General features: G+C 39.2%; 2 protein-coding genes across 6 annotated transcripts; both read right to left on the reverse strand.

Moving 5' to 3' along the window:
* Nucleotides 1-291: 291 nt before the first annotated feature.
* Nucleotides 292-14700, reverse strand: LOC133708099 (uncharacterized). 4 transcript variants are annotated; one of them, XR_009845566.1, is made up of 4 exons: nt 14271-14700; nt 13763-13841; nt 10255-10428; nt 292-640 (listed from the first exon to the last, which is right to left on the reverse strand). XR_009845566.1 is itself a non-coding variant. In XM_062133551.1 (3 exons), exons 1-3 carry the CDS (start codon nt 13811-13813, stop codon nt 548-550), a joined length of 318 nt encoding a protein of 105 aa, XP_061989535.1. In that variant the 5' UTR covers nt 13814-14700; the 3' UTR covers nt 292-547. The 4 variants fall into 4 exon arrangements, 1 of the variants encoding a protein (XP_061989535.1); XR_009845567.1 differs by lacking the exons at nt 13763-13841; nt 14271-14700 and adding exons at nt 10483-10522; nt 10606-10774 and having other exon boundaries at nt 299-640; nt 10255-10387; XR_009845565.1 differs by lacking the exons at nt 13763-13841; nt 14271-14700 and adding exons at nt 10483-10522; nt 10647-10780 and having other exon boundaries at nt 305-640; nt 10255-10387.
* A 2387-nt stretch (nt 14701-17087) lies between these two features.
* Nucleotides 17088-18542, reverse strand: LOC133713013 (uncharacterized). 2 transcript variants are annotated; one of them, XM_062139136.1, is made up of 3 exons: nt 18445-18542; nt 18019-18277; nt 17088-17410 (listed from the first exon to the last, which is right to left on the reverse strand). In XM_062139136.1, exons 1-3 carry the CDS (start codon nt 18531-18533, stop codon nt 17390-17392), a joined length of 369 nt encoding a protein of 122 aa, XP_061995120.1. In that variant the 5' UTR covers nt 18534-18542; the 3' UTR covers nt 17088-17389. The 2 variants fall into 2 exon arrangements, 1 of the variants encoding a protein (XP_061995120.1); XR_009847712.1 differs by lacking the exons at nt 18019-18277; nt 18445-18542 and adding an exon at nt 17896-17965.
* Between the last annotated feature and the right edge of the window lie 8852 nt (nt 18543-27394).

Here is a 27394-nt window from a genome sequence, read left to right on the forward strand (position 1 = left end):
AAACTATAACATCCCCAACATAATAAACAAACTAATACCCAAGCTAAACCTCATAAAGCATCAGTTTAGATTTTGAATACCAAAATGCAGGTCCTATCACTCTAAATCTATAATACATCTGATTTGAACATGGAAACAAAGAACACAAATTCATTGTAATCCCAACTGAATTGTGCATTCAGATCAATCAAATTCAAAAGGACATTAGCTCAGACAACTAAACCATTAAATTGGATGGTCCTTGAAGATCTAAACATAATCCCATACATTTCTCCATAGGTCCATTGAATCATTGATCATTTGTTTTCAAAATTTTTGTGTAGTGATCAGTAATTATAAATAACAAAAAGCGTAGCATATACTTGTAACACTAATAAGGCTTTATTGCTGGAGATATTGGTTTAACAGGTTGCTATATCTCTGTATTTACAACAAAAAAAAACAAAAAAAAAACATTTGGTAGCGCCTAGTGCTAGCCTTTTTCACAGTTGATAACTTAAATGATGAGTAAACATTCCATCAACTTGAGATAGGTTAACACTGTAATTTACGGATGCATGCACATTGAGAAGTCCTGTAGGTAGAAAATTGAAAAATTCTTACCAAGATCTACTTGATGCTGGGATCGGGTCAGGTGGACCTGCATTATATTTCAACAAAAGTTATCAGCAATAGCACTTTCATTTCAACAAAGAATCATGCAATAATCAACATCAACTACAAAAAAATTACTGAAAAAAAAAAACAGAAATAAAAAATCTGCAAAACCAAGACTTTGATCAAGTAGAGAATGGACTGACTGATCACTGAAATCACTTTTGTAATACCCCGAAAAATCCAAATTAAATTCCGTTGTTTTTTAGAAATGATTTCACGATAGTGGGAGCGAGTACGAGGCTTGGAGAAGTGGTGGAATTAGTTTGAACGATTTTATTTCGAAATCGTACGTATTTAGGAGCGTCTCAAAAATTGACTTTTTATACGTATGGAATTTCGGAAAACTTCCTTCATGAAAGTTGTAGAGCTCGTCGATACGATCTCGTGCATATGTGGAACGTAATATTCGGAGTTCGTATGATTAAGTTATGAATATTTGAAAATTGGGAATTTTCTATAAATAGGAAAAATATCTGATTTTTTTCATTAAGGACGAAAAAAAATCTGATTTTTGCGGAATAGTCCCCCCCTCTCTCTCTCTCTCTCGCGCAAAACCCTCCCACCCTTGCCGACCCGCCGACCCGACCCGACGCCAGCGGCGCCGTCGCTCGTCCTCCGGCCACGACCCGGCCCTCCCCGAGGTCGCCTCGAGCCGTCCAGCCGCTCCCTGCCACCGCCTTGCCCCGCCGCTGCCCCCAGATGGAGATCGAAGACACCCCAGCCATGCAAACCCGACCCGGCCGGAAATCCCCGATTCCGGCGTTGCATGGGCCGATCGTTCCCATTTTCGTGATCTCCTCTTCCACCTGATCATCCCCATGTAAGCCTTTCATCACGATTTTGTGTATAGAACGCTAGATCATGGTTTGACTTTTTCGACGTCCCTGATTTAATCTGAAATCTGATCGGACGCACAGGATTAATCCGACTTCCAAGCTTGATCTAGGACGATCTAGGCCAAACCAGACTTAGCTCCAGGTATGGAAGTCGATCACCCTTTCATTTTGAACCAGTTTGTAGTTGGTCACTTTGCCATCTGAGGTGGTTGACCGGTGTTGACCGCCGCGTTGACCGCCCACTGACCACCGCTTGTGGCAGCGCATTCGACCATATTTTGAATTTTTATTATCTAGGCTATGTTCTACGCATCCATACGAGCGTTTTGATATATTACAAGGTTAGGTTAGAAAAAGTTGATAAATAGTGGATTTACGTTTTTACGTTACTATTTAACGTTTTTACGTTTTATCTTAAGTTTACGATCTGCGAAGATCTGACCATCGGTTTTACTTCAAATTTAGATATGTTGATCGTATGACTGTCCCGATGACTTTGTGTGGTCATGGGCGAAGATCCGACCGTTGGATCTTCGTATAATTGTGAAATAGTGATTCGGAAGGCGATTCGTGAGAATCTAACCGTCGGATTTTCGTATAATTTTGTGAAGATGTTAGTAAGGACGATTCAAGAAGATCTGACCGTTGGATCTTCATTATAATTTTGGAGGATGATCCTAAAGGCGATCCGTGAGGATCTGACCGTTGGATCATCATTAAATTAAGATTCGACCGTCGGATCATCATATAATTAGAATCCGACCGTTGGATTTCAGTATATGTGTGGTTTATGAGTAATTTACTAAGTCAAGATAGTATCTGATTAGGTGATTGACGAATCGAGTTGGTGGACGATTCAGATGGATATGTGGCTTTTAGAAGACGCAGCTGGAATTGGAGGTGAGTAAACCTCACGTGGTTCATATTACGAACCCAATATATTTAATTGCTTTATTTTGCAATCATATGAACTATTGTTGGTGTATTAGACATTCCTGTGTGAATGTCTGTATATATATTATTACGTGAAATAATATGTATTGTTGGAGTTGTGTTGAGTTTATTGTTGAGAAACAATAAATTGTTGTGATCTGTGGAGATCAATAGGTCACGGGGTGACCATGGCATACTATCAGCGAACCACGCTCTCGCGCCGGGTAGGTGGAACTGAATAGTATTAAATCGTGAACCACGCTCTCGCGCCGGGTAGGTGGAAACGATCAGTTAGAGCTCTAGTCTGTCTGCCAAATATTGAGTGACCTTATGGGGGAAATTGAGAGTAACTCATAAGTGTCTATATATATATATATGAGAGTGAGAAAGTAACGTGGGTTTGTGGTGGTCTTGTAATTTAATAAATCAACAGTTCTTTCTTGTTTACTCATACTAGCTGTCAAAAGCTTACCGGGTTTTGTGTTGTTGCAACTCCCGGTACACTATTCAAATTGTGTAGCGGGTAATCCTACAGGACAGGAGAACCAGGACGGTGATCGTGCGGTTAGAGCAATTGTTAGAGTTTTACAGCAATTGTACGTTGTGAGGTGTGTTATGCTCATTTGAACTTTACAATATTGCTTGTGAGAGTGAATTGTAATAATGAACTCGAAGTTTCGAGATTTGGATTTTGTAATTGTAATTATTCATGTTTCGGATTTGAATTTATTATTCAAAATTCGGGGCGTGACAGTTTGGTATCAGAGCGTAAGGTACATATTTGGTGATAATCAGTACCTCCCGAGTGATGGCCCGTCTGCAGCGGATCCCCATCATATACTCTTCGGTACTGGTATAATCATTGGGTATGTCTTAGTATGGGGTCTAGACAACGTGTAAGTCCGTAGGACGGTAGAGTTGTCTACTAAGTTCGTATTAGAATAAGTTTAGTTTCCGCGAGTTGTGATCTTCGAGGAATAGGAACCTCTGGATTTAACTCTGATGAGTCGGTGAGGTAGAGGTCGAGTCTGATGTAGGGACAGGATCTTTCTATGGAGACAGTTGAGGATGAGGTGGAGGCATTAGAGGTTGAGTTGCCTAGTCTACCTGTAGTTGATGTGATGGATGTTATTCTTGGGTTGAAATGGTGAAAGAGATTGAGACCCTAGGAATAGTTGAAAAGAGAATTGATCTCACCAACTCAAGATGATAGGAGTGTGAGAGATTATGAGACAGAATTCTCAAGACTATATTGGTGTACGAGTGTAGTGATGTAATTTGGGAGATACTTATGTTACCTTTAATAAGGGTAGTATGTTAAGTGATCATGGCATAGGTTGACTTTGTAAGTGAAGTGGTGGAGTTTGTGTAGCTTCTTTGAGTTATAACCTTTGAGGAATGGGAACCTTTGGATTAAACTCTGGTGGAGTTATTGAGGATGGTTTCCACGAAAAACAGTATCCTTATGTGCATTGTAGTCGTTGGTTGTTGGGGTCATGGTGTTTGACCAATGCTTGTATCTAAAGTCGTTACGAGTATTTGACTAGTAGTTGTGATACTTTCCATTAGTTGGATATGCAGATGTTTTGAGTTGAAGAATACTTAGCAGTTATTGGTTGCTTAGTGATGGAATTGTGTTATAATGGAGCATTCATTCATGCACAGTTGTTTGGTGTTTAGGATAGCTACTATACATTAGCTAAATGTCGGGGTGTGGTTTGAGGTCTGCGGATGGTATTGGAAATTATTGTGGAGTGCTGCTTCACTGACTATTGTTGAGTAGTAATGCATAATTTGTTGTTACTATGATGGATTTTGTGTATGGTTGACTTATGGAAAGATTGATATGACCTCGTGATAGGATTGACTGTGAAGAGACATTGTGTTGATGTATGAGCTTAGGTAATAACGTTGTTTTCAACTCTAGGAGTGCTAGTGTTGTATAACTAATTTATGAGGCCAGATACTGTTGTGAGGACAGATTATGGATTATGACGTGGTTAGTGTGAAGTGCTATAATCACAGAATTTTGACCCACTAGATGTTGACTTACCACCAAATGAGCAGTGAGGTGATTCGTGGGTGAGATACTGAGTGTTGTACCATTATCGATTAATGGATGCTAAGATGGTACATATTGCTTGTTGAAGCAATTGATAGATGGAATGATCGAGATTTTTTTTAGAGTTGTAAGTGTAACTCTAAAGATGTGGGTTTTTCCTAGCTAACTCAGGAAGTGTTTAGCTTTATTAATCCCTAATTCTAGCGACGAAATTATTGTGTTTGGTTTGACTCAGAGGATACTAGCTTGACCTCTGTGTGACTTAATTGATTGCTAGGTTTTGAGTGATTGTTTTTATTGCATCATTATGAAAGATGTGTGCAGTAGAGTTGTTTATGGTTTTGAAAATAGTATTGGGTGACCAAGGTTCGATCCTTGGTGTTGTTGTTGGTTAAACAAAAAGAAAAGAAAACATGCACACCATCTTATTGATTTTACATTACAAAAAAAAAAAAAAAAAAAAAAAAAAAGGAAAACGAGGACTATGCTATACTAAGCCTAGTCAGCAGCTCCGGATGGATTGAGGCTGAGCTCAAGAGAAACGTTTGAGCCACTGTGGTAACCGCCTGAGCCACCAGAATAGTAACCAAAAGCGCTACCTTCCTCGGAAGTAGCCTTCAGGTTACCAAAGACGTCCTCGCCGTGCACGGGGAACAGAGGAAGAGTTTGAACCTCCTGGTGATCTCCTCCTCGTTGTTGCAGGGATGTTTGTCCTCCTGTTGTGCCAAAAGAGTTGTACTGGTATTAGTGTTGAAGTGTGAGGAAGAATATGAAACAAAATTTAAATCAAGAAATCCTTCATTACCAGTAGAATAGGTGGAACCAAAGTTGAGATCAATGGATCTACCATCATCAGTAGAACTAGTGGACCCAAAATTGATGTCAATGGATCCACCAGCCGGCCCAAAATTGATGTCGATGGATCCACCAGCACCAGTAGAACCAGTGGACCCAAAATTGAGATCGATGGATCCACCAGTACCAAGAGAACTAGTTCCCATGGGCACTGGAGCAGCCTGATTACACCTATTCATCTGCTTCTCTCGAGCCCTGACGTTCTGGAACCAAAAGTAAATGTTCTTACCCTCAACATGTCCATACTGGTTCAGCTGGAGGCAGATCTCGTGAATGTGCTCTGTAGATGGGCACTTAAATCCCTTGACGTAGTAAAGATCCTTGAGGATTCTTATTTGTTCTGGAGTAGGAATCCATCTGGTACGGCTTCGCCAGAAATCCATGTTGGCACTACTTCCAGCTGCTTGGGTGTTTCCTCCCTCCTCTGTTGGTTGCTGTTGTTGTGGTTCCATTTGTTGCGGGGTTTGGAGCTCCATTAGTTGCAAAGTTCGTGGCTCTTGGGTCATGAGGTGAGAGGATGTGAATATCGAGGAATACATGGTTTAGTGTTTGAGGGAGATTTTGTTAGAAGGATTGGAGTTGTTGAACTGGTGATTGGAGATCTGAGATTCTCAGAGGAAAGATGAAATCGAATCTTCAAATGGGAGAGAAGATCAGAAGAGAAGGATTGAAATTGATGAAGAAAGGATTTGAGTTTCGAGAGGAAGGCTGCAGAGTTTGAGAGAGAATGGCTGGGGAAAATTTCTTTTCTTTGGTGTGAACAGTTTTTCTCCAGGATGCACCTATTTATAGAACGAGGTTAGCAGATCTCCACCGTTGGATGGACGATCTCTGAGATTCAATCTACGCGTTGGATTAAAGTCATCCGAAAACCCGGAAAAGTTGTTGGCGCGTGGAGAGCGTGTAAGGGGACAGGCCGAACCTCGAGACGCTGTGGCAGACAGCTTTAGCCGAAAGTGATTTGCTTTCCGTAAATCACGGAAGAGACGTGTCGTGGCACGTGGAGTGTACCGACAGTTTGTTGTTATTCTATCGCTTATGATAGAATAAATAAAAGAAGTTGCATGGATAGTAACGAGAGCAGCTGGTGCTCTAGTGGTTGAAGAGCAAGGCTCTTGTACAAGAGGTCAGAGGTTCGAACCTTGCCTCTCGTTTATTTTTATTATGTTCGCTTATGACATAATAAGTATAACATTTGTACACATTATATTAAGCACAGCTTGTGCTCCAGTGGTTGGGGAAAAAAGGTTTCGTGCGGCAGGTTGAGGTTTCGAACCTTGCCTTCCCCGTTATTTTATTTATGTCGCTTATGACATAATAAATATAACACGTGAGCATATATTAATGAAGGCAGCTCTTGCTTCAGTGGTTGGGAGCAAAACCTTCGTGTTCGAGGTCGGGAGTTCGAACCTTACCTCTTACAAATATTTTTGGATCTCGTATATGCTTGATATACGGACGTATATACGGTCTGTACGGTATGCATACGTATATACAGTTGTACGGTATGCATACGTATATACGGTCTGTACGGTATGCATACGTATATACGGTATGTACAATTTCATACCGTAGCCGAGCTGGAAGTTGGTGGGCCGATTGGTAGGCCCAAATAGTAAGCCCAAATAGTAAGCCCAATTGTTCGGCCCGATTTGTAGGCCCAATTGTTCAGCCCGAATGGTAGGCCCAAATAGTAAGCCCAAATGTTAAGCCCAATCGTTCGGCCCGAATAGTAGGCCCAAATGTTAAACCCAAATTGGTTTGGGCCGGTTCGAAATTTGGATGGTTCGGTTTCTTCGGCCCAAATGGCCAGCCCTAATGCTTAGCCCAAGGATTGAGCAAGCCCAAGTCATCATCGCTGGGTGACATATTTTATTGGCGTGCTTTTGGGGATGAATTGTTTCGAGTGATGCATCTCTATTGTTGTGTAGAATAGTGCATGCTTAAGTTTTACTATAGAGATTTACCGTGATGCTAATTGAGTAGCGAAATGCTTTGTGGGAATGTTTACTGTGCTTGTATGCCAGTACAGAGTGATGATCTAAGTGAAGATCTATGTGATGATCTATGTGAGGATCTATGAGATGATCCATGTGACGATTTTGTGTATGTGATGTGGAGTGTTGTTGAGCAGTTGTTTTGTGAATTTACATTGTGATGAAAGGATTTAGTGGCCATAGGAATGTATTTTTATACAAGGGGCTGTGGCTTTGTAGATTTCTACAGATTTGGAAAAGATGGAGATTCTATGGTTAGGTCAACCTTAATCGAGAGGAATTGACTTACGCTCAAATTTCGGGACGAAATTTCTTTAAGGAGGGTAGAATGTAATACCCCGAAAAATCCAAATTAAATTCCGTTGTTTTTTAGAAATGATTTCACGATAGTGGGAGCGAGTACGAGGCTTGGAGAAGTGGTGGAATTAGTTTGAACGATTTTATTTCGAAATCGTACGTATTTAGGAGCGTCTCAAAAATTGACTTTTTATACGTATGGAATTTCGGAAAACTTCCTTCATGAAAGTTGTAGAGCTCGTCGATACGATCTCGTGCATATGTGGAACGTAATATTCGGAGTTCGTATGATTAAGTTATGAATATTTGAAAATTGGGAATTTTCTATAAATAGGAAAAATATCTGATTTTTTTCATTAAGGACGAAAAAAAATCTGATTTTTGCGGAATAGTCCCCCCCCTCTCTCTCTCTCTCTCGCGCAAAACCCTCCCACCCTTGCCGACCCGCCGACCCGACCCGACGCCAGCGGCGCCGTCGCTCGTCCTCCGGCCACGACCCGGCCCTCCCCGAGGTCGCCTCGAGCCGTCCAGCCGCTCCCTGCCACCGCCTTGCCCCGCCGCTGCCCCCAGATGGAGATCGAAGACACCCCAGCCATGCAAACCCGACCCGGCCGGAAATCCCCGATTCCGGCGTTGCATGGGCCGATCGTTCCCATTTTCGTGATCTCCTCTTCCCCCTGATCATCCCCATGTAAGCCTTTCATCACGATTTTGTGTATAGAACGCTAGATCATGGTTTGACTTTTTCGACGTCCCTGATTTAATCTGAAATCTGATCGGACGCACAGGATTAATCCGACTTCCAAGCTTGATCTAGGACGATCTAGGCCAAACCAGACTTAGCTCCAGGTATGGAAGTCGATCACCCTTTCATTTTGAACCAGTTTGTAGTTGGTCACTTTGCCATCTGAGGTGGTTGACCGGTGTTGACCGCCGCGTTGACCGCCCACTGACCACCGCTTGTGGCAGCGCATTCGACCATATTTTGAATTTTTATTATCTAGGCTATGTTCTACGCATCCATACGAGCGTTTTGATATATTACAAGGTTAGGTTAGAAAAAGTTGATAAATAGTGGATTTACGTTTTTACGTTACTATTTAACGTTTTTACGTTTTATCTTAAGTTTACGATCTGCGAAGATCTGACCATCGGTTTTACTTCAAATTTAGATATGTTGATCGTATGACTGTCCCGATGACTTTGTGTGGTCATGGGCGAAGATCCGACCGTTGGATCTTCGTATAATTGTGAAATAGTGATTCGGAAGGCGATTCGTGAGAATCTAACCGTCGGATTTTCGTATAATTTTGTGAAGATGTTAGTAAGGACGATTCAAGAAGATCTGACCGTTGGATCTTCATTATAATTTTGGAGGATGATCCTAAAGGCGATCCGTGAGGATCTGACCGTTGGATCATCATTAAATTAAGATTCGACCGTCGGATCATCATATAATTAGAATCCGACCGTTGGATTTCAGTATATGTGTGGTTTATGAGTAATTTACTAAGTCAAGATAGTATCTGATTAGGTGATTGACGAATCGAGTTGGTGGACGATTCAGATGGATATGTGGCTTTTAGAAGACGCAGCTGGAATTGGAGGTGAGTAAACCTCACGTGGTTCATATTACGAACCCAATATATTTAATTGCTTTATTTTGCAATCATATGAACTATTGTTGGTGTATTAGACATTCCTGTGTGAATGTCTGTATATATATTATTACGTGAAATAATATGTATTGTTGGAGTTGTGTTGAGTTTATTGTTGAGAAACAATATATTGTGAGGGGTATTGAGTTTATTGTTGAGAAACAATATATTGTGAGGGGTATTGAGTTTATTGTTGTGAAACAATATATTGTGAGGGGTATTGAGTTTATTGTTGAGAAACAATATATTGTGAGGGGTATTGAGTTTATTGTTGTGAAACAATATATTGAGAGAGATGTTGAGTTTTATTGTTGAGGAACAATAAATTGTTGTGATCTGTGGAGATCAATAGGTCACGGGGTGACCATGGCATACTATCAGCGAACCACGCTCTCGCGCCGGGTAGGTGGAACTGAATAGTATTAAATCGTGAACCACGCTCTCGCGCCGGGTAGGTGGAAACGATCAGTTAGAGCTCTAGTCTGTCTGCCAAATATTGAGTGACCTTATGGGGGAAATTGAGAGTAACTCATAAGTGTCTATATATATATATATGAGAGTGAGAAAGTAACGTGGGTTTGTGGTGGTCTTGTAATTTAATAAATCAACAGTTCTTTCTTGTTTACTCATACTAGCTGTCAAAAGCTTACCGGGTTTTGTGTTGTTGCAACTCCCGGTACACTATTCAAATTGTGTAGCGGGTAATCCTACAGGACAGGAGAACCAGGACGGTGATCGTGCGGTTAGAGCAATTGTTAGAGTTTTACAGCAATTGTACGTTGTGAGGTGTGTTATGCTCATTTGAGCTTTACAATATTGCTTGTGAGAGTGAATTGTAATAATGAACTCGAAGTTTCGAGATTTGGATTTTGTAATTGTAATTATTCATGTTTCGGATTTGAATTTATTATTCAAAATTCGGGGCGTGACAACTTTAATTTAATAGTTTAAGCTTTGACCTTAAATTCCAGCCAGCATTGGACCTGTTTTTCCAGAAGGAGAGGTTCCCGAATATTGATCCTACTTCCTTTCTTTGTTTGTTCCCAACCAAATACTCCTGAGAAGATTGAACCTCGAACAATCCTACTTTTTCTTTTCAGCAAATTAAGAACATTAGAGGGAATTACTTCAGACTGCAATCAAACCAACAAATCAACACAAACATTATTGACAAAGAAAAAAATTACCAGCTAAAGAATTCTTGCGCTCCAACCAAATAGTAAACAACTGCAAGACAACCATAATAAATAGAAATCAGATAAATTGAAACTCTTCTGAGTCAATGAAGACAAAAGAAAATCTGAATTCACCCCCAAAACTAATTATCTTTGATGCCTGATGAAAACCCAACCTCGTCAGCAAACGACAACCAAAATCTCTGCGCCAAAACAGCTGAAATCGCCGGTCATGCAAACTCCTGGCCCTCTCTCTATCTCTCTCTCTTTTTATGTCTCTTTGATCCAAAGACAAAGAACTTTATAAAATTGTAATACCCGAAAAAAATCCAAATTAAATTCCGTGGATTTTTAGAAATGATTTCACGATAGTAGGAGCGAGTACGAAGCTTGGAGAAGTCGTGGAATTAGTTCGAACGATTTTATTTTCGAAAACGAACGTTTTTAGGGGGTCAACAAAGTTGACTTTTTATACGTTCAAAATTTGGGAAAACTTCCTTCATGAAAGTTGTAGAGCTCGTCGATACGAGTTCGTGGACATGTGGAACGCAATATTCGGAGTTCGTATGATTAAGTTATGAATATTTTAAAATTGGGTTTTTTCTATAAATAGAGAAATTTTCCAAATTCTTTCATTAAGGACGAAACTTTTCCCTTTTTGCTAAATAGTCCCTCCGGTTCTCTCTCTCTCTCGATCGAAAACCCTCAGACCCGGAACTATTCGACTGACCCGACCCGGACCCATCTCCGGCCTCCGGCGTCCTCCGGCCACGACCCGGCCCTCCTTGTGATCGCCGCAAGCCGCCCAGTCGCCTGGTGCCACTGTCTTGCACCGCCGTTGCCCCCAAACCTGGATCGAAGCGACCCCAGGCGAAGTAACCGACCCGACCGGATCTCATCGACGCCGGCGTTGCACGGGCCGATCGGAGTGTGGAGTGTGGAGTTCCTTCCCCTGATCATCCTCATATCCTCCTTGCTTGACGATTTGGAGTGTGGAGTGAAAGATCACGAGTTGAAGATTTCGACGTCCCTGATTCAATCTGGAATCTGATCAGACGCACGAGATTAATCCAACTTCAACGCTTGATCTAGGACGATCTAGGCCGAACCAGGCTTAGCTCCAGGTATGAAAGTCGACCACCCTTTCATTTTGAACCAGTTTGTAGTTGGTCACTTTGCCATCTCAGGTGGTTGACCGGCGTTGACCGCCGCGTTGACCGCCCACTGACCACCGTTTGTGGCGGCGCATCAGACCATATTTCGAGTTTTCATTATCTAGGCGATGATCTATGCATCCATACGAGCGTTTTGATATATAACATGGTCATGTTAGAAAAAGTTGATAAATAGTGGATTTACGTTTTGACGTTACTATTTAACGTTTTTACGTTTATCTTCGGGTTACGATCTGTGAAGATCTGACCATCGGTTTTGCTTCAATTTTGGATATGTTGATCGTATGACTGTCCCGGTGACCTTGTGAGGTCACGGGCGAAGATCCGACCGTTGGATCTTCGTATAATTGAGAAATAGTGATTCGGAAGGCGATTCGTGAGAATCTGACCGTCGGATTTTCATATAATTTTGTGGAGATGTTAGTAAAGGCGATTCAGGAAGATCTGACCGTTGGATCTTCGTGATAATTTTGGAGGATGATCCTAAAGGCGATCCGTGAGGATCCGACCGTTGGATCATCATTAAATTCAGATCCGACCGTTGGATCATCGTTTAATTTGAATCTGAGCGTTGGATCGTCGTTTAATTACATATTTGAGTTGTTGGCTAAGTCAAGATCATTATTGGACTAGGTGATTGACGGTTTGAGTTGGTGGACGATTGTGGATCGTATTTTGAGCTGAATTGAAGACGCAGCGGGATTATCGAGGTGAGTAAACCTCACGTGGTTCATATTACGAACCCAATACAATTAATTGCTTTATTTTGTTGCAATCATATGAACTATTGTTGGTGTTACTAGACATTCCTGTGTGAATGTCTGTATATATATTATTACGTGAAATAATATGTATTGTTGGAGTTGTGTTGAGTTATTGTTGAGAAACAATATATTGTGAGAGATATTGAGTTTATTGTTGAGAAACAATATATTGTGAGAGGTGTTGAGTTTTATTGTTGAGGAACAATAAATTGTTGTGATCTGTGGAGATCACTAGGTCACGAGGTGACCATGGCATCTATTAGTGAATCACGCTCTCGTACCGGGCTGGTGGTTATTAATAGTATTAAATCGTAATCACGTCTGTGGCCGGACGAGTGGTTACGTTCAGTTAGAGCTCTAGTCTGTCTGCCAAATGTGGAGTGAACTTATGAGTGAAATTGAGAGTAACTCATAAGTGTCAATATATATATGGTAACCTTATGAGGGAAATTGAGAGTAACTCATAAGGGTCTATATATATATATGAGTCTGTCTACCAAATGTTGGGAAATCTTATGAGCGAATTTGAGAGTAACTCATAAGTGTCTATATATATATATGAGAGTGAGTGATCTTATGAGCTAAATTGAGAGTAACTCATAAGTGTCTATATATATATATGAGAGTGAGTGATCTTATGAGCTAAATTGAGAGTAACTCATAAGTGTCTATATATATATATGAGAGTGAGAAAGTAACGTGGGTTTGTGGTAGTCTTGAAATCTAATAAATCAACAGTTCTTTCTTGTTTACTCATACGGGCTGTAAAAAGCTTACCGGGTTTTGTGTTGTTGCAACTCCCGGTACACTATTCAAATTGTGTAGCGGGTAATCCTACAGGACAGGAGAACCAGGACGGTGATCGTGCGGTTAGAGCAATTGTTAGAGTTTTACAACAATTGTAAGTTGTGAGGTGTGTTATGCTCATTTGAGCTTTATAATATATTGTGAGAGTGAATTGTAATAATGAACTCGAAGTTTCGAGATTTGGTTTTTTGTAATTGTAATTATTCAGGTTTCGGATTTGAATTTATTATTCAAAATTCGGGGCGTGACAAAAATGCTCACAGTTTGTATCAGCAATTCAAAAGAACTTTATAAAATTGTTGGTCAATTCATGATACATGATCCGCAGTTTTATAGCATCGCGCGGGCATCAACTGATTAATGATGTTTCTGCTGATCAGCTAGTTTTGTAACAATGTAAATTAAAGACCAAGGAAAGTACATAATCAATTAGCAATAGCTCCTACTAGTTTGTAGGAATTACTGATCATTCAAGATTACTTATTGAAAAGCAAGAAGTAATGGTCAAGGATAGCAAACACTGGTCACTTTGGAAAAGCTGCAAACCTTGAGTATATAAAAGATCAAGAAGGGAATGAAGAACAAAGCCATCAGCATATGTAAAATGATTCTTCAGTCCTCGGGCCTGTAGCCACCAAGAAACAAAATATAACAACAAAGCTACATAAACACAGCACAATAAAATCCACAAACTAAATCACCCCACTTGAAGACTACAATTATACCACACGCCCATCAAAATTAAAAATGACAGCATGAACTATAAGCACTTGACAACAATGCAAAAAGTTGTTTCAGATTTCCCACCAACAATAAGAATCAGTATGGTTTAGCAATTTTATTACTTCAACAAGCTGAAATTTTTAGAACCATAAAGAGCAGCAGAGCTAGGTTCGTAAGATTTGTTCCATCCAAGTACATAGAAAACTAGGTTGAGCAAGTAGTATGAGCTAAACTTGGATTGACAATGGTACATAAATCAAAGAGAAAAACGAATGGAATACATATGGGAAGAGAACCCATTTGAATGTAAGATATGAAATGAAAGACGAACCAATTTCTGAGCTTGATCTCCCGCCGACGGCCGACCCTCATTTTGACGAGCAAGGAAGAAGGTTTGGTTTGGTCTATAAGGAGTAAGAGTAGAAATAGCCGCCCATATCATCGTTCCTCCACAGTTCTTGATTTATTCTCCCCTACAGAACCACCAAGATTGACCACCGTATTAAAGAAACCACAAGTCCACAACGAAACCCAGAAACTGGAGGACTCACCGATGAGATAGACAAAAGCACAGACGAGAGAAAGGGAGGAGGAGAGAGAAAGTAGATCTGGAAGACTCTCTCTCCTCCGTCATCGATCTCCGACCACCGGGGTGGACTCACCGCAGCCACCATCTTCTTTGCCTTTCTTCGATGGTGAGAGAGAGATAGAGAGAGAGAGGGGTGAGGTGAAGGACGAGAGGGATAGGGTATCGGGGAAGAGTGAGATTATGCGTGTGAATGTTGGAGATAAAGTGAGTGAGGTAAAGTAGGAAAATTTTGTTTGCCGCGTGTATGAAATTTTTTAACTTAGTCTTTCCGTGTTTTTGAAAATTTTGGAATCAAAATATAGACATCGGTCAACAGTAATAAACGATGTTAATTATATATATAGAAATCGGTTTTTCAGAAATCTATGTTAGAATATATTTTTCACATCACGTGTTTTCTGAACCGATTTAAATGACGTGATGTCTAAGGCCAAAATTCTAGTAGTCAAAGCAAGGGTTGAGTGATGCATGCTATTCTGAAATGTTATTACTGATCAGCATATTGCTTCCAGAAGGTAATGAGATACTGGTTCTTTCTACGAGGCCAAAAAGATGTTGTGTGCGTTGGGAATGGGCTACAAAAAAATACATGCATGCCCTAATGACTGTATTTTATATAGGGACAATCATGTTGATGCCATTAGTTGCCCTGCTTGTGGTATATCTAGGTGGAAGTTGGGAAAGAATAATGTAGAGAAAGAAGGGGTTCCAGGTAAAGTTTTGTGGTATTTTCCACCTATACCTAGGTTCCGAAAGATGTTTCAATCAAAGCATACAGCTAAAACCTTGACCTGGCACGCTGATGAGCGAGTCAAGGATGACAAATTAAGGCATCCGGCTAATTCCCCTACTTGGAAGTTAGTGGACGATAAGTGGCCAGCTTTTAGTTCAGACCCTAGGAATCTAAGGCTCGCGCTTTCCTCCGACGGCTTCAATCCCCACAATTCCCTATCTAGTAGATATTCTTGTTGGTCTGTCATATTAGTGAGCTACAATCTTCCTCCATGGCTATGCATTAAGAAGAAGGACATGATGCTCACTTTGTTAATCTTGGGACCTAAACAACCTAGAAATGACCTTGATGTCTACCTCCAACTGTTGATAGATGATTTGAAGATTTTGTGGGATGGGGTTGAAGGGGTCTATGATGCTTATAGGAATCAATACTTCAAACTAAAAGCAATCCTCTTTTGGACAATCAACGACTTCCCTGTATATGGGAACTATCAGGCAGCATTGTGAAAGGATGCAATGCGTGTCCTATTTGTCTAGATAACACCAAACCTCTTAGGCTCAGTCATGGTCAAAAGATGTCGTATCAACGGCATCGAAGATTCTTACCACGTCACCATCCTTATTTTAGGCAAGAAGTAGCTTTCGATAACACTGAAGAAGCTGACCTCGCTCATGTTCCATTAAGTGGACAGGAAGTGTTGGAAAGAGTGGAAGGGTTGAACATGCCTTTTGGTAAAAAGCATCGTCATCCTTCATATAAGGGTGTTGAAGATTTGAACAGGCCATGTTGAAGAAGAAATCAGTTTTCTTCGAATTGGAGTACTGGAAGTTTTTACCTAGGCTTGTTCGACACAATCTAGATGTCATGCATATCGAGAAGAATGTATGTGATGCAATCATTGGAACATTGCTGAACATTCCTGAGAAAATAAAAGATGGGGTGGCTGCTCGATTTGATATGGTTGCGCGCTATGGGTATAAGGACTGGTTTGAAGCCCGATACTTCGAGAAAAAAGTAGAAGTTACCGTTGGCAAGCTGGAATTTAATGTTAGAAGAGAAGAGAAGAGAATAGTTTACACTTCTTTTTTCGGTATGAAGTTAGCTGATCATTTTTGTTCTAATGTGAGGAGTTTAGTGTCAATGGAAGATCTTCTGCTTGTTGGCATGAAATCGCATGATTGCCATATAGTGCTCCATGACTTGCTCCCCATTGCAATTCGTTCTATTTTAGATAAAAAGTCATTGACCAAGAAGAAGGAGGGTAAGTCATCAAAGGCCTCCAACCCCGAAAAACATGGCTTACAGTTGTTGAAGCGAGGTTGTGTAACTATGCATAGGATTGTGCGCCGAAAAATCCTTGGTGTAAACACTATGCCAAAAACCTTATCAGACGACGATGGAAAATCGTTGTGTGATACGGAGAGCTACCGTTGTAGACCGAGCCGTTGTCTGATGAAAATTCAGACAACGGTGGAACACAGTTGTCTGAGAAACACCCAGACGACGGGTATGTGTTAAAAGTGTTGTCTAATAGCTCGGCAGATGCCATGCGCAGCTACGCAGCAGTTGCGGCGCTGCCTTCAAACAACATAACTTTTTTAAATCCGTTGTTTGTTAAGCTTTTCAGACAACAGAGTTCTAGTGTTTTCTGTTGTGTGAGAGTTAATTAGAAGACTTTATTTTTTCAAAAAACCATTGTCTGATATATGAGAAATATGTTGTATGATCATTTAAACATCCATTACCTAATGAACTGTAGTGATCAAATGGAAATAAAATTTCATGCAAACCATCAAATGAACTAGCAGTACATCAACCCATACTTTAAACTTCAAAATACATTGGATCCACCAAGATAGATACATTCGTATTAGTCATGGTTCCACAAAGTCATGATTCAGTGACAATTTATTGTCTCACATTGCATCAGAGACAAAAACATAAGTGTGCTAGAAACGGATACAGTGATTATTGGACTATTTATGATTGCTTGCCCACTTCGGCTACTACTAATGCCTGCTCCTGCTGCTCCTCTTTTTTTTCTTCTGCTTCTGCCACCACTATGATGTAATATTGGTTAACAAACTGTGGGAGAATCAGTTCAGTAGCTTTAACATTTGAATATTCACATTGCTGCACAATATTCCTAAAACAATAATTTAAAGAGGCTAAGAATACATGACTAGCTACAATATTTGCAAAACATGTATGAAAGAAATTACAAGCTAATAACCAGTGCAGAATATATAAGACTTCAAACTCTGAACAGACATAGCAAGAAGCAGGACACAACTAAACTCAAGAAATTTAAATAGAGAAGTGAGTCTCACGTGAACTAGAAGAGGAATAAAAGCTTCAGTAAAATTCAGTTAGAAACTTATCTACTAGAATAAGTTACATAAAATGAGTTATATATAGCATCCAAAGTTTCCCATATGCTAGTAAGTCAGTAAAAAGAGGGGTCAGAAGTTGGTCATGTCTAACCTGAAATGACAGAAATGCAAAAACTTAAATTCGTAGTGACCAGCTACCAGAATCAATTTCTCTGGGGTATTTCTAAATCAACAGACACAACTAAAAAAACTTATGAAACAGTGCATCATGCAAGAGAATTAAATATTAGTCAATTACCTTGATGGCACGTTTCCTTATGTCTTGAACAAAGAATTGCCAGATTGTTAGCTTCAACACATGAAACAAATATTGCCAGATTGCCAGTGCATCATGTAAGAGAATTAAATATTAGTCAATTACCTTGATGGCACGTTTCCTTATGTCTTGAACAAAGAATTGCCAGATTGTTAGCTTCAACACATGAAACAAAATAATTGCTGGTCTACACAAAGCCAAAAATGGACCAAAACAGTAGGCAGCAGAAAAAATTCTGGAGGGATTAGCTCCAAGAGCATGTCCAAATTCACTTTCTAGTGAATCCTTCCTCAACTTTGCATATTCCGTGGATGGACTCTTACCATGGACGCTGGTGAAACTCATGGAAAAACTGCATATATACCTGCATTTTGGAAAGGGAATTAAAGAAGACAATAGTAACAGCAGTTTCTGAGAATCAATTATACTAACTTGATGCCAGATCAAATAAGATTGAACAGGAAGAGTTACATTCATATTTGAAAAACAAGTCTCTTATTGGAGAACATCTTAAATAGAGATGAATCAAACCTGATAAAAGCTTTCATGTTGTTGTAAATAGATATGCCTTCTCCAACAACAGAAACTATAGTGCTAAAATTGTAATCTGCTAATACCATATTAGAGGCTTCCTTTGCAACCTGTGACAAGTGGACCAGGCATGACAAAAAATTAAGTGACATTAAAACATATAAAGGTTAAGGATTCTATGAGAAGATAATGAAATTATAAAGAACTTGTATACAAGCACACAAGGAAACAAGATGTCGAACAGTCCACTAAAATGAACAATCATGACCACCTCACTAGTAAATAAATATACCAACCACACAAGAATAAACTGACTGTTTTGGATGTACAGTATATCCCAAAATACAACCAAACACGCTAAAATGCTAGTCTAAAAGCATACCAGCAATGGACCAATTCATAATCTGGTGCCAGATATGCAGTTCTTGGTTCTGAGTAAAATGTCTCCACTATGTGGCCAACGATCTTTATCAATTGTCGACATCCTTGCATTATTAAAGTAACCTACAATGTCAATGGTGAACAGATGTATATGATTCCTGTATACATGGAATTTGCACAATGTTTTCTTCAATTTGGATTCAGAAATACCTTGTAATTAAGCTTCATAAGCAAAAAACAGAAAGCACTATTAGGGATAATCAATATCACCTAACTAGAAAAGAACTTTCAATTATAATGCAATTGCAGAATGCTATTTCCCAATAACATGTATAAATATTTCATATCAAAATAGAAAAACACAATTACGCCAATTATCTAATCAAAATATTTCACCTTTATTCCAGAATCTAAAACCATTATTGTCAATCAAAGTAGACAAGTAACTAAGTTAACCAACCATACATTTCCATCACACCTCACAAAAAGCTCAATATGCTCATCATTTCAAATGCAATCCCTAAATAACATGATTCCTAATACAACAACAAGGTCTCACCATTCAGATTTGGCTTGTCGTGCATCAAGTGGTAAAGAGGCATAATTCAGTATCTGGAATATACGTTGAACCAAAAGCTTTCACTTACCGAATGATCAAAGGGTTTTCCCTTAGTTGGCATAAAGGCCACACACAAGCTCCTCATAATCTCAACAAATTGCTTATACCTTGGTAACTTGTATCAATCTTCTTCTCCTTTTCAGTTTCAGGCCTAATTTGTTGTTTTGCTCTCTCAAAATTGTCAACCATGGGCAAAAGGCTCTCAATTACTTCTCCTTGAGCATCAGTCCTCACGGTAAGTCTCTCTTTCTCAAATCAGCCACTCCAACTATCAAAATCTGCTTGCAAGCGGATAAGCTTTTCCTTCAGATGATACTTTCTGGACTTATTCATTCTGCTTATTTTTAATTACTTCTATCCTTGCCTCAATTTCGGATACAGTCTTTTCATCTTCATTCAAAATAGCATCCTAACCAGAACACATACCCAATACCAAGCAACACCAATCAAGAAACAGATACACATACCCAATACACAAACTAACTCTAACCAGAACACAATACTTTAATCCTAATTTCTACAGAAACCCAACTTTCAATTCTAGATCTGTTTAAAGTCTAGAAACCAAACTTTCAATTTCTACAAAATTGCTAATGTAAGGAAATTTCGTTACCGAAATTGAATCCAAAGGCAGAGAGTAGGCGGACGAATCTTGGACAAAAGAAAATCTGATTTCTGACGTCCTTATACAACTGAATCTCATTAAACCCGTTGTGTGAAGCAGTTTTTATCAACACAAAACGGAAAAAAAAAATTTCGTTGTCTAAAAAGTGTAGTCTGATAAGGTTTTTGCCATAGTGAAAGCTTAAAGTCTTGTTTAACAAGAAGGGTTAGCCTTATGGTGCTACAGCGAAGGAAATGCAGTCATACATTGGGGTACTTGCACGTACTAAGACACCTATTTGGAAACCTACTTGGAAGCAGGTGCCAAGAGATCGTAAAAATAAGATATGGCAATGTGTTGAGGTATTCAAATGACCCCTTTGTTTATTTCATTAATGTAAACAACAACTTTACCTTCATAGACTTGATTTTAATCTGAACAATTATCATCTGTTTAGATCCTTGAGGAACCGCTGGAGGCAAGGAAACTGGTCCTAGCTTCAGCTTCTTAGAAGTAGAGAGAATTCAAAAGCAAGCTGACTACACACTACATCATACCTTTTAACACGTCACAGTACTACCCTTGCAGTATCAAGGACATAGTGAACAAAGAATCAAAACATTGAATTACTTCAACGTACTAGTATGAAAATTGTAAGGCTAGCTTGTCCCCTTTAAAAACAGAACAAAGAAGTTTTGTGAAAATCTAGTGACTTCATATCATCTGTATGTGATATATATATCTGTTGAAAAGTGGTGCAGGAAATCACATTTACACCAGCCAGTAAAAGTTTTTTAGTTTCCTGCATACAATTTTTTATTCTTTTTTGGTTACATGGAAGAGACCTGAAACAGGCCTAAAACAAAAAAAATTCGGGCTGGGCACGGGCCGGGTTCAACAAAAATTTTGCTGGGCCCGGGCCCAGCCCGTTTTTTCAGTTCGGGCCCAAAACCCGTTTTGCACTCAACAGGGACCGGTCCGTTTCATTTCGGGCCAGGCTTCCGGGTTTACGGGCCCAAACAGCCTTTAAAAAAAAAAAAAAAAACCGAGATCGGCATCAGATGAAAGCATTCCGATCAACTCCATCAGGAAGCATCCGGGGTTGTAATCTCTCCTTATCTATACTACGCTCACTGACCTCCATGAAGCTGAAGCTCCTCTCTTCGCCAAAGTCCTAAGCATTCCTACCCCGCCGATTTGGTTCTGGAGCTGGTCATAGAAGTCGGGGACTCAGTCTCGAAGAAGAGACTGAAGAATACGACTACTGAGGGCTGAAGAAGACTGAGGATTCAGATCGTCTACTACTCTTCTTTCTTTAGTACAAATTCAAGTATATGAACTGGAGCCCTGTTCTTCAGGTCTTCCCCGTATTAAACAGATCTGAACCAGCCCTCTAATCAGAAAAAAAAAAAAAAAAACAAAACAAAACACAGATCTCAGATCTTGAATCAAAGCCACAAGTTACATTTATGCAATATTTCTGGATGAGGACGACGGGGCGAGCTCGATGAGGATGATGGGCCGAGCTTAATGAAGACGATGGGATGGGGACGACAGGATGAGGACGACGGGGAGGACCTGGACGCCGAAGCCGGTGATTGGGCCACCATTCGCAAGTGGAGACGGAGAGCCACGACGAGCCGCAGAGGTCGGTGGTGGAGATGGAGTGGACGAAGGAGTTGGGTACGCAATCTCAAGATGAGCAGAAGAAGAAGTTATGAACTTGCGAAGAAGAACAAAAAAGAAAGAACAAAAACTGAAGAAGAATGAGAAAAAGAAGAGGAAGAAACCAAAAATTAAAGAAGATAGTACGCATAATTAAAATAAAATATATATATTAGTTATGTATCCGGGCCCAACGGGTTTTCAGATATTTCAAAGTCAAGAATCGGGACCGGACCGGATCTAATAAGATTTGGACCGGACCGGCCCGTTTTAACAAATTTTTTTACAAGACCCGGACCGAATCGACAGGACCGGGCCGGTTTTTCGGGTTTTCGGTCTTTTTTGCCCAGCCCTAAAAACATTTGACAAAGAAAGACTTGGCCATTACAGCTAAATCCCAAAGGTCTTGACACTCCATAAAAGTCTGCTAAAAAAGCTTGAGTACCATGAGTTGGAGGAGCTAATGGTGAGTACGCCATACAGTCATGCTCAATGCTCAGCAGACATGTTGCATTATCTGAAAATATAGGCGAGGAAACATCCTCAAAGGTTTCCATGATCCTTGGACAGCAATCAATCAAAGAACTGAGAAAGAAGGCTTTGTGAACTTAATTTGATTTACCGCCAGAGTTCGATTATTATTTGGATGAAGATTGTGAAATTCTTTGGAAGTAAATATAATTTAGCAAGATCAATGTTAGGAGTTGATTCCAAGGCTTGTTTATCAGTCATTCTCAGCCAATTGGTGGATGATGAGCCTAGATTTCTCACATCACAAACTCAACGTGAATGATTTTCTTGGTGTCTGTCTCTTTACTTCCCTTGTGTCGCAGGACTTGATCGATCTCATCGACTTGATGAAACCGGATTATGTGTAATGTTGACATTTTGGCCGTCTCTTTCTATGCCTTTGTTTGCTACTTGCTAGCTTTAATTTCGTTACTGAATCATTTAATCATTAGTGTTGAAATAGTCCTTCAGAATGATCAATGACATAGATCTCAAGAATTTCATTATCGCCAGCTAGTGAGGTCTTTTTAACCAAAACTTGGCATTTTTTATATCAAGAATTCAAGATGATAGGGTTTCACGAATTAGCTAGCAGCTTTGATTGGTCAAGCATTAATTCTTTGGACGAGTATGTGATCCCAGAACACTTTAATTGTATTTTATCGATCACATGATCATGTTTTTCCTGTTGATCGAGGAGAAATTTAACTTAACTGTCTACGTACAGAATATATGGTAAAGAATGTTTGTTTGTTTTCCATTAATTATTGCTTCGATCGGCAAAATAGATGGTGTTCCATGAGAAATTTTTGTGTCCTACTGTAGAACCATGTCAGATTGCAATCCTATTGGGTTGGTAGACCATATGGCAATCTGACATGGTTCTACAGTAGGACACAAAAATTTCTCGTGTTCCATGCAATTGAAAATAGGAAAGAAATCCCCCAAGATCCAAAGAAAATGGGAGAGAGATCTTCTGAATCTCCTTTTCTTCTGAAGCGCTCATCTATGCGTGATTGACAAGTGTAAATTGAAACGCAAGTTTCTCAAAACTAATAACCAAGCATTGTTAAAATTAACTCATGCATTCTAACAAAAAATTTCTGTATTAAGATATAATAAATTCTTCCATCACTAAACATAAACCAGTCATTATTACATAAAATATAGGTAGAGAAACATTTAAAGAGAAAGTGATCAATAGATCAAAGCACAACAAATCAAATTGTTATTTCCTAGTACCATATACTCTAACTACTCCTTCGAGCTTCTTGGTCGAAATTCGTGTTTAAGTTTTGTCCGCCAAAAGAGTCCTTGTATCTTGGAGAAGGTTGGCTCTTTTTTGGAGCTGGTGGACACGAACGGCCTTCACAGGAGCAGTTTTCTTGAGAATGGTCTTTCTTGTTGTCTCCAGCCATCGTCCACTTGTTGCCTTCTTGCGACATATTTGAAAATCTCGTCTTGATTAATCTCAATTAGCTAAGTACCAATCAAAGTTACAATCACAAAGTGCTTTGAGAATAAAGTGTGAGGAATACAGAGCCCTAGCCTAGACCTCCTTATATAGATAATTTCTTTCCCAGATCCAAACGGATTCCTAGCTAGTAAAGCTGAGACAAAGTCTTTGCTAAAGAAACCAGGAAAGAATAATTTTACAACGCAACACAAAAAGGAAAAGAATTTTCTTTGTGGAAAAAATTGGAAAAACAAAAAAAATCTCTGATATACGTGAGCAGGCGCACATGAATGTGGTTAAGCTATGTACTTTGTTACCCGAACTATAGAAATGGCTAAGCTATTTACATCTCTGGTTCAGTTAGTTCTAGTGAGCGTCATTAAAGAATAGTCTATGAACATAATCAGCTCGATCTGTTATGTCGAATAATTTGTTGACGTACGTTCATCATAAATTAAACTAAAGTAGAAAAATCATATGCTAATCTCAACTACAAAGAGTTCAACACGTACATATGCTGTTGCACTCACTCTAAGGATATGAACCCATACGTGCATGGATATATATGGATAGAGGATAGTTTGGGGACTTGGACATGCCTCATGTCAGTAGACATTTGTTGTTAGTTAGATATTTTGTGATTGATCATGTGTTTATGCGTATGAAGTCATAGGGTACAATTAAACTATTAAAGGATATAATGCGATAATATAACACTATGCCAAAAAGGCCTTCAGACGACACACATCAGACGACATAAGTTTTGTTTTATGTCGTCTGGGTTTTTCAGACGACATAATTTTTTTTTATGTTGTCTGAATATACACTGAAACCATACTGGTTTAGTTTGGAAAAATGGTGAGAATTCAGACAACAAATTTGTGTAGTTGTAGAAGGTGGTGATTTCCTATCTCAAATTTGGATAAATGGTGAGAATTCTGATAACACATTTGTGTAGTTGTAGAAGGTGGTGATTTCCTATCTCAAATTTGGAGGGATATCCAAAAGTTGATTAATTCTTTTCCCTCTCAAATAGCCGTATGCCTTAGTTGACTGGAATATGTTGTGACATTTAGACAATATTTAATTGTTGTCTAAATGTGGGGGTTGTTTTAAAATTTCCCAACTTATTTGACTTGTGCTATTTGACATATATCCCTCGCAATTAAGTCACTTTCTGTCCTTCTCGCTCGATCAGTCAGCTCTCTCATCTCGACCTAGAAACCGCGAAACCTAAAACACCAGCCTCGCTCTCTCCTTTTCACTTAGCTTTCTCAGCTCTCTCCGATCTCGGTTCTCTTTCAGCCAATTTCGATTCGGTTATTTTCAATTTGGGGATGGGGTGCCTTTCATCATCGTTCAGTGTTCCGGTTACATAAAACCCAGACCTCTCTCTCTCTCTTTCAGCAGCCTCCTTGATAGACGACGACGGCGAAACAGTCTCATCTCGACCTAGAACCGGTGAAACCTAAAACACCAGCCTCTCTCTCTGTCCTTTTCACTTAGCTCTCTCTGATCTCGGTTCTCTCTCTGCCAATTTCGATTCGGTTCTTTTCAATTTGGGGAAGGGGTGCCTTTCATCCTCGTTCAGTGTTCCGATTACTTAAAACCCAGACCTCTCTCTCTCTCTCAGCCTCCTTGATAGACGACGGCGGCGAAACGGCGGCATTCAATGACTTTGCTTGGTGTCTCCTTCAATCCGAAGTCAATCACTCAGTGAGTCATCGTCTTCTCTCTCTTAATCTCTCATGGACGGTCGCCGGTACTAGCCCTAGCTCTCCCTCTTTTCTCGAAGCTCGACTGCACCATTGAAGCTTTGTTTTGAGAAAGGTATTGGCTTTAGTCAATTTTTCTGGGATTTATATGATCTGGGTTTCGTTCAATTTCGTTTTTATTGGGTTTTTAATGCATGTGTTTTGTTTCTCAATAGATGAAATTGGTAAGTTTAATTGAAACACGGTTGTTTTGCAGATCTATACCTTCAAATTCTTCACCCCGAAGCAATCAAGAGCCAACACAAGAGTTCCCTACAAGAAAGATTAGTTTGCTATATCGACCATTGGGGCTTGGTTGGTGTGATTGTAGCAAGGTTAGTCCTTTGTACACTTTTGAACTGATTTTGTTAATAGCAGATTAAGAATGGGGAGGACACCGTCCCGATAAGCATGGTTGCTTTTTTGAAGAACCAAAAACTGAATTGAGTTTGGTGATTGAAATAATTTTATGGTCTATTTTGTTGCCCAATGAATTGAATTAGTGCAGCAGTGGAATGGTATTTGCCTAAAAGAAAGTAGGTTTTCAATTCAATGGTAGAAATGTGGTGGTATATTTTGATATTTGTTCAGATCACTAGTGCAAGAAAATTTAAGTGGTGTAACTGTTTGTTCTTTTCTTATTAGCAGGGTGGTGTCTCTCTATCTGATGCTGATGATCTGTCTTTAACTTTAGAAAAGGTTAGTCTACTACATATGTGATGATACATGTGGTAAAGATCAATGATTTTTTAATATTCTGGATTAGGATGAAGCACATTTTAAATTGATCATTTCTTTTGTGAGATTGTTGCTTTTGTTTAATTGTGTAGTGGTGCGAGTGGCTTCTACTTTCTGATTTTGTGTTTCTTTTCTTGATAATTATGTTTTATTGATTATACTTTACAGCTGTGCATATACTTCTACTTTGTAATTACTATATGGAGTACTTTTTGTGGTTTGGTCGGTAATCTTGTTACCATAAACTTCTTACTTGCTTTATTAGTAGTTAATGATGTTTTGGTTCAAGTTTTGAGCTGGGTCTTTACAGTAATGCATTTGGATGATTTTCTTTAATAAATGTAGTGATAGTTTGCTAAATCTCTTTTTACTATAGCTCTCAGAATTACATTCCATTGGGTTGGGGTTAAATTGAAAAGAACAAAATGAGAAAAATCAGAAACGGAGAATAATAAGGTTGCTCTTTTAAGAGCTGAAATGTTCGAGGACCCTTTGCTTATGCATTGCTAAGACTGCCATATATTATTATTTTTTTTTTTATAAAGTAAACTCTTAAGGATTGAATAATTCTAGTGCTCACTTTAGTGATGTGTTTAGAGGCTAAATACTTTGAGGTCAGATTGTAACCCCTTTCTACCCTCTTTAAACTTATTTTGTAACTTCTTCATGATGGGTGGTCAAATGTACATCTGCATTTTTTTTTCTTTTGCCTTTGTTGTACTAACACAAGAATATATCAAATGCAGCAGGAGGGCGAGATTGGCGCACAGGAGAGACGCTTTGAACACAAAGTAACAATTTTGTAAATTTTTATTCCCAAAGTGAGTCGGCAATTTATATGACACTATGATCCTTTATAATATTTTTGATATTTTGATTTTGTTTGTCTTTTTTTCTTGTTTTGAGTTTGAATAATAGTTCTTCTTTTTCTAACATGTTCCTTTTGTTTTGTTGACCTTGATAGGGAAACTTGGTGGTACAAAAGGATTTGTGAAGGAAGGCTCACTGCTAGTAGTGTAGTGGAGAAAAATAGAAGGTTTTTTTGTAAAAATTTCTGGTGAGTCTTCAATGTTTGTGATTTATATATATATATATGAGTCAGCAAGTAGCTAATTATCGTTTTGCTGATGTCTTTGCCTGCACATAATGATTATATGTTTACTGCTAGCTAGTTGAGTATAATCATAAGTTCATTTTTTATTCCGTGATAGAGTATTGTATTA

Source organism: Rosa rugosa, chromosome 5 (genome assembly GCF_958449725.1).
Source record: "Rosa rugosa chromosome 5, drRosRugo1.1, whole genome shotgun sequence".
NCBI lineage: Eukaryota > Viridiplantae > Streptophyta > Magnoliopsida > Rosales > Rosaceae > Rosa > Rosa rugosa.

What these genes read in the sequence shown, in the direction of transcription:
- LOC133713013 (XM_062139136.1), bottom strand. Translation starts at nt 18,533, where the DNA reads ATGGTATTAGCAGATTACAATTTTAGCACTATAGTTTCTGTTGTTGGA. An exon ending in AACATGAAAGCTTTTATCAG is followed by an intron (nt 18,278 to 18,444) that starts GTTTGATTCATC and finishes TCCAAAATGCAG; the next exon opens with GTATATATGCAGTTTTTCCA. An exon ending in TAAGGAAACGTGCCATCAAG is followed by an intron (nt 17,411 to 18,018) that starts GTAATTGACTAA and finishes TTATTGTTTTAG; the next exon opens with GAATATTGTGCAGCAATGTG.
- LOC133708099 (XM_062133551.1), bottom strand. Translation starts at nt 13,813, where the DNA reads ATGCTGATGGCTTTGTTCTTCATTCCCTTCTTGATCTTTTATATACTC. An exon ending in TGATCTTTTATATACTCAAG is followed by an intron (nt 10,429 to 13,762) that starts GTTTGCAGCTTT and finishes GTTTGATTGCAG; the next exon opens with TCTGAAGTAATTCCCTCTAA. An exon ending in AATGCTGGCTGGAATTTAAG is followed by an intron (nt 641 to 10,254) that starts GTCAAAGCTTAA and finishes AATATAATGCAG; the next exon opens with GTCCACCTGACCCGATCCCA.